The sequence below is a fragment of the Gekko japonicus genome, unplaced genomic scaffold (assembly GCF_001447785.1).
Source record: "Gekko japonicus isolate JY-2015 unplaced genomic scaffold, Gekko_japonicus_V1.1 scaffold1230, whole genome shotgun sequence".
NCBI classification, from domain to species: domain Eukaryota; kingdom Metazoa; phylum Chordata; class Lepidosauria; order Squamata; family Gekkonidae; genus Gekko; species Gekko japonicus.
In genome coordinates this window covers 331,526-338,312 of record NW_015160249.1, presented here as the reverse complement: position 1 = coordinate 338,312, position 6,787 = coordinate 331,526, and the positions used below count along the sequence as shown (strand labels likewise).

At 47.3% G+C, this 6,787-nt stretch overlaps 1 protein-coding gene across 1 annotated transcript in view; it reads left to right on the top strand.

Annotated features, from left to right (window-relative positions):
- The window catches only part of HTR2A (5-hydroxytryptamine (serotonin) receptor 2A, G protein-coupled), a 63,307-nt gene extending 56,938 nt beyond the window's left edge, over window positions 1-6,369 (top strand). The window contains 1 exon segment of the mRNA XM_015414122.1: window positions 5,482-6,369. Within this exon segment, the coding sequence (XP_015269608.1) occupies window positions 5,482-6,281 (800 nt within the window). The 3' untranslated portion in view covers window positions 6,282-6,369.
- Window positions 6,370-6,787: the final 418 nt, after the last annotated feature.

Below are 6,787 nucleotides of genomic sequence, written 5' to 3'. Positions count from 1 at the left end.
GGAGGAGGAGGAGGAGGAGGAGGAGGAGGAGGAGATTGGATTTCTACCCCACCCTTCACTACCCAAAGGAGTCTCAGAGCGGCTTACAAACTCCTTTCCCTCCCCCTCCCAGGCCCATAGCTACAGTGGGGCATTTGGGGACCTGGCCCCCTGACTTCCTGCCAAGGCCCCACGGCTTCCATCTACCCCAGCCACCCTGCTGCCCTCACCACCCCTTCCCCAAGTGTGGCCTGCTTCCCCACCCCATCGCTGTTACTGCATGGAGGCCTCCATGGATGAGTGGCTGGCTGGCTGCTCCAATTGCTCCTGCCTGCTCCAACTGGCAAGCATGAGTTTTTAAAATTTTATTTTATTTTTTGTTTTTGTGACGTCAGTGCCCCCCGACTTATTTAAAGGCACCCTGAAATACAAAATCCTAGCTACGAGCCTGCCCCCTCCCCACAACAGACACCCTGTGAGGTAGAGGTGGGGCTGAGAGAGCTCTGACAGAAACTGCTCTTTTTCAAGGACAGCTCTTGTCAGAACGATGGCTTGTCCAAGGTCATCCAGCAGGTGCAAGTGGAGGAGTGGGGGAATCAAACCCAGTTCTCCCAGATTAGACTCCGCACACTTAACCACTACACCAAACTGGCTCTAGCTCAGGAGTGGCCAAAATGTGGCTCGGGAGCCGCATGCGGCTCTTTCACACCTATTGTCCGGCTCCCAACAGGGCAGATGGGGAAGCTAAACATCATTAGCAAACATATCACTGGACAAATAAACATCATTATCAATATCTGCTTTTACCGCTTTTGTTATTATTTTGGGCAGTCTCATCTGGTCCATGGGGTCTCGAAGAGTCGGACTCAAATGTGCGACTGAACAACAACATTTAATGTTAATAAAAAGCAAATTTGCATATTTCCCAGTAAAAACGTGTAATATTTGTTCATACCTTGCGGCTCACAAACATCTGACGTTTATTCTATGTGGCTCTTACGTCAAGCACGTTTGGCCACCCCTGTTCTAGCTGCTTCTTTTCCTTCTGGGGGGTGGGGATAACAGCCTGGCATGGCAAGCATCTCCCCCTCACCTTTTGCAATCCAGGGCATGGAAGTACGCTGGTGGTAGCACCAGACAGGAGGAGGCATTGTTTGTTGGTGTGACATGGAATGTAAATTACTTTGCTTCACTGGCTACCATCTTCACTGTCCTTTTGCTCTTTGGGCATTGTGTAAGTGATCAGCGGTGGGAATTACTGCAACAAAAATAGCCCGCGACCATAAGAAGGAATTCTCTCTCCAGCTGTGTCCTGCAGAGATAACAGCAGCCTCTGCCAACTCGGAAGGCATTTGGAGCAAGGAGTAAATAAAACATGCCGCAGAAAGGGAACACCACAAAGGACTCGTTATTTCTCAGTCCAAATAGCCCTCTTGTTAAAAGGTGAAATATCGTTCTCAGACGGCCAGTGGATGTGACTGGCGCAGGCAACAGTTTCCTGGGGCCAGACACCACCCCCAAAGGATGTTACCTTACAGTTCCCCACCTTCCCCATTGCTCTGGAGGAATTAAGTGGGGAATTTTTTTTGAAGTTCAAGGATAGAATCTAGGCTTGGGTATAAATCCACCCAAGGCTGACTTGATAACTAAGGGATCAGGAGGACAGTGGCATCTTAGAGACCCAGAATTTATTCCAACGGAAACTTTTGTGAATTCAAGATCCATGCATTACGGCTAAGCTAGACACTCTAATCTGGATAGCCCAGGTTCGCACGATGTCGTCAGTTCTCGGAAGTTAAGCAGGGTCAGCCCTGGTCAATATTTGGATGGACCACCAAGGAAGCCTAGGGCTGTGACACAGAGGCAGGCAATGGTAAACCACCCCTGAACATCTCTTGCCTTGAAAACTACACAGGGTCACCTGACAGCAAATAGGTAAAATAAAAATAGAAGGTGATACATGTGATACAGGCAGGGGTCATTTCCTGCAGGAGCGCACAGAAGCGGAGCTCCGGCAGTAAAGAGCCCAGGGGGCGGGCACATGCAACAAACCCCACCCCCTGCTCCCAGCAGCCCTCAGTCAGAGCAAGAAGCAGCCAGGTAAGTTGCAGAAACCCCCCCCAGCCCCCCAGGCCAAAACAGTCCAGTGACGCATTTAAGTTTTAGTCAGGTACAAGCTCTCCCTCCTCTGCGAGGACAGATCTGCATGTTTCCTCCCCCCGCAATAGTTAGCAATCCAAAACAGTCCAGTGGAGCCTGAGCGGTGGGTGTTGCCTTCTGACACACTTCTGGTGATGCTAGGGGGTGTGGCATATGCAAATAAGTTATGCTAATGAGCTCCTCCACCCCTTTTTCTACGAAATGACCCCTGGATACAGGTAGGGGTTTCCCTGACCAACTTTACAGACATAGATGACTTTGGAAGACTAATGTTCCCAATCATGCCAGGGCCAAATTCAGCTTGGGAGCATGGCACGGAGGAGGAGGAGGAGGAGGAGGGACCCCCTGTGGTGAGGACAGCTCTGGAAAACTGTGTGGGAGAAAACCCCTAGCCCCTCTCCTCCATGTTTCTGAGCCGAATTGGGCCCCAGGCCACTTGGGAACATTAGTTCCATGACATCACAGAAGTCGCGTCTGGTGCTCCCTTTGTGTCCCTCGTGTTGTGTAGTGGGGCCCCAAACGAAGGAATATGTCTGATGAAGCAAGCGCTCAGACTTTGCTGCAGAAATAAATGAAAGTTTCTGCGGAACTAAATGTTGTTCATCTTTTCTTTTTTTCTTTTCTTTTGATTTTTTAATTTATTGTTTTGATGACATATTATTCATATACATATTAATAGACATATCATTACTGAGTCCATTGTTTATTTTTGTTCATCTTTAAGGTGCTCCTGCGCTCTGGGTTCATTTTGCTTTACAGGCTAACACCGCTGCCATTCGGAACTGATAGTGACAAGATGGTTCACTTTTCAAAGTTTATTTTGTTTTATTTAGAAAAAAGGACAAGCTGAGGTAAATCTTAACGAGTAGATGTGGGATTTCTAGTTTTAAACTGTTTAAAAAAAAAAAAACTTCCCCGGACAGGTTTATAACCTATAACTATTGAATTCTGCTGCAACTTAGTTACATGCTAGGCCCAGCAAACCCTGTTAGAATATTGTAATGTCTTTCCTCAGTTACCCAGAGAGGAGACTTAACTAAAGTTCTGACTATCTCTACACTCCTGCTCAGCTAACTTTCTAACAACCCTTCTCTGACTGACTTCAGCTATCGGATCTTAACCTGTCTCCAAGCCCACAGGTGCTATTGGCTGGTTCAGAGCACCACTCTCATTGGCTCCTGTGTCACTGGGGTAATTTTGCCACTCTGCCTGTCACAACAACGTACAAAATGAATGACAGGTCCTGAAAATGTAATGGGGGGAAATTATGGAAAGCATTGGCTGAAATTTATTAAAGGCTGTTTCTCCTCTGTCAGTGGGATGAAAAAGGACTAGTTCTTGGTTGTCAAGAGACAGGGCACAAGGAGGGCGAATTCTACCTGGCAAAAGGGATGAAACGTTATCTATATAATTACAGCTTGACTCTGCAAATGGTGCAGTCAAAATATGGGAATTCCTCTTGTACTGTAGGGCTGCCGGCTATGGATTGTGAAATTCATGGAGATTTTGGGGGTGGAGCCTGGGGAGTGCGGGAACTCAGATTCTCCAAACTGAGAGCCAGCTTGGTTTAGTGGTTAAGAGTGGCAGACTCTAATCTGGAGGACCGGGTTTGATTCCCCACTCCTCCACATGCAGCCAGCTGGGTGACCTTGGGTCAGTCCCAGTTCTCTCAGAGCTGTTCTCTCAAGAGCAGTTCTCTCAGCCCCATCTACCTCACAGGGTGTCTGTTGTGGGGAGAGGGAGGGAAGGAGATTGTAAGCCACTCTGAGACTCTGAAGGGTGGGGTATAAATCCAACTCTTCTTCTTCATCTGGAGACCAGTTATGATTCCGGAAGGTCTCCAGCCACCACCTAGAGACTGGTAACCCTACTTGTCATAGCCAGGGCGTTTTTTGTAGAAAAAGCCCAGCAGGAACTCATTAGCATAACAGGCCACATCCAACAGCAGAAACTCATTAGCCTATTAGGCCACACCCCTGACAGCACAGTGCATTAGCATATTAGGCCACACCCCCATGTTGCCAGAAGTGTGGTCATCCAGCCACACCCACCTTTTGCCTCTTCTTCTGTTTACTTTGCTGTCAAAACCCTGGGCTTTTTTTGTAGCAGGAACTTCTTTGCATGTTAGGCCAATCCTTATGAGTTTCTGCTGTTAGCTGTGGCCTATTATGCTAATGAGTTCCTGCTGGGCATGGCCAGCTCAGGAGCCAGCCGGAACTCCGTTCCTGTGCGTTCCTGCCCAAAAATAGCCCTGGTCATAGCACAATTTAGAGGATTAAGCAACAGCTACATTTCCCCTCCCTTTCCAGGATACAATCAATACCTCTGGATCCTTCAGTCTGCCAGACATTAGGACAGAGCGACTATACACTCTGGCAAATGCCTGGCCTCCTGACAGCCTTTTCAGAAATATGTCTTCATCCTCGGTTCTTGGGGCAGTCTTAGAGCTATGTTTCATTTTATGTGGCGACCTTTATGTCGCCCTTTAAGCAAAAACAAGCATTTATCCATTTTTCCTCCGATAGTTTATGCTCCTTCTCCCTTCCCGCGCCTCTCTTTTGCCCTGCAGCAAAACTCCGTTCCCTTTTGTCTTCTTTTTACACTGATTATTGAAACACGCAAAACGCTATTGCCCGACCTGTGCAAAGGAGGAAAGTCACTTCTCTTTCTCAAAAGAAATAATCGTCTGCGCACAACCAAGGAAGAAACAGGGCTGGTTCAAAGTGTTTTGTCCCCCCCTAGCCAGGTGTATGCCTACCCCCTTCAGGGGCTTGGATCCAACCAGCAGGGGCACAAGCCCAAGGAGGTGATGTTGATATCTGAGAGTGAGCCAACCCGCTGTGGTGCCTCAACGCCCACCTAATTGTGCTGCCTTAAGCAGTCACTTGGGTCACTTAACTGGAGAACTGGCCCTGGAAGGGACTCACAAGCACGGTAGATTACAGTCGTCCCACTAGGCCTTCAGAGAAGATGAGTGGATATTTTCACCTGACTATCAAGCCCCCGCAGTTCTGACCACTGTTTATTCCCATAATTCCTTTGCTTATGGACAGCCGATGGTTGTTTCTTAGAAAAGTTGTGAACTTTCAAGGTAGCAGCATCCACAGCAATGTCCTAATCTCCCTTTCCAAGAATGTTATCAATATACAGTCGTGCGCTCTCTGTGGCATTTGGTATGGGTTATAATTAGTTTGAGGATGTGGGTTAATTTTTTTTAAGTCAAATTTTGAATGTAACACATATCCTACTAAGCAATTCTGCCTGACATTTCGCCAATGCAACATTGATGCATTTTAAGACAATGACTTAACTCTTCTTCTCTTTTTGTTCCTGGCCTTCAAGGTATTTCAATGCCAGTTCCTGTTTTTGGACTTCGGGATGATTCCAAAGTGTTCAAGAACGGAAGCTGCTTACTGGCGGATGAGAATTTCGTCTTGATAGGTTCCTTTGTGGCATTCTTTGTTCCTCTCGCCATCATGGTGATCACTTATCTTTTAACCATAAAAGCCCTTCAGAAAGAAGCCAACTTATGCATGAAAGACTTTGGCTCCAAAACCAGGTTTGCTTCCTTCAGTTTCTTCCCTCAGAGTTCTCTTTCTTCTGATAAGTTCTTCCAGCGGTCTCTCAGCAAAGACCTTGGCACCTCTGGGAGGAGGACGATGCAATCCATCAGTAACGAGCAGAAAGCGTCCAAAGTCCTTGGGATTGTGTTCTTTCTGTTTGTTGTGATGTGGTGCCCGTTCTTCGTCACCAACGTGATGGCAGTGATCTGTAAGAAGTCGTGCAACGAAGAGGTCATCGGAGGACTACTGAACATTTTCGTCTGGATCGGGTACCTCTCTTCGGCCGTCAATCCGCTAGTGTACACCCTCTTCAATAAAACCTACCGATCGGCTTTCTCACGTTACATCCAGTGTCGCTACAGAGAGGAGAAGAAACCCCTGCAGCTGATCTTAGTGAACACGATCCCCGCTATCGCGTACAATACGAGCCAGCTTCAGTTAGCGCAGATGAAACGTTTGAAAAAGGAGTCAAAGGTGATGTCCAAGGACTACTCTACGGTGAAAATAGAAATACATCATTTAGATGGGACCTTAACAAACAATGCTAGCCAGGTGAATGAAAAGGTTAGCTGTTTGTGAGTATCTGAGCCCCGACACGGCTGCCATGGCAACGAGGAGATTTCCCCCCCCAGAGACATTTCCACCTAAGCTTTGCTAGTGCGGGGAGAACAGCCCAATCTTTGAAAACCATCAACATAATCACAATTCAATCATGCTCTTTTGTCGAAGAAAACCGGCGTGTAAAAGTGATTGAAATGTTGGTGAGGAGCGGGGTGGGTCATACAATACTTCACCCTTGGAACAAGCTTTCTTAACTTATTTTTTTATATCCTGGATACGTTTCTCAGAAGAAACAGTGGATGTGGTACGACGATAATATAAACCATGACAGATCTTTTGGTTTTTTCTTAATTAGAACATACTAAGATATTAGTAACCCATGAAATAGGGTTGCCAGTTCTGGGCTGAGAAATACCTAGAGATCTCAGGGCAGGGGGGAAGCAGGCCACAACAGAGGGGGTCAGTAGGGCCAGTTGGCATGGGCCTACGATTTTGTGGGGGCCTACTCCAAGAGAGTTAAGGGT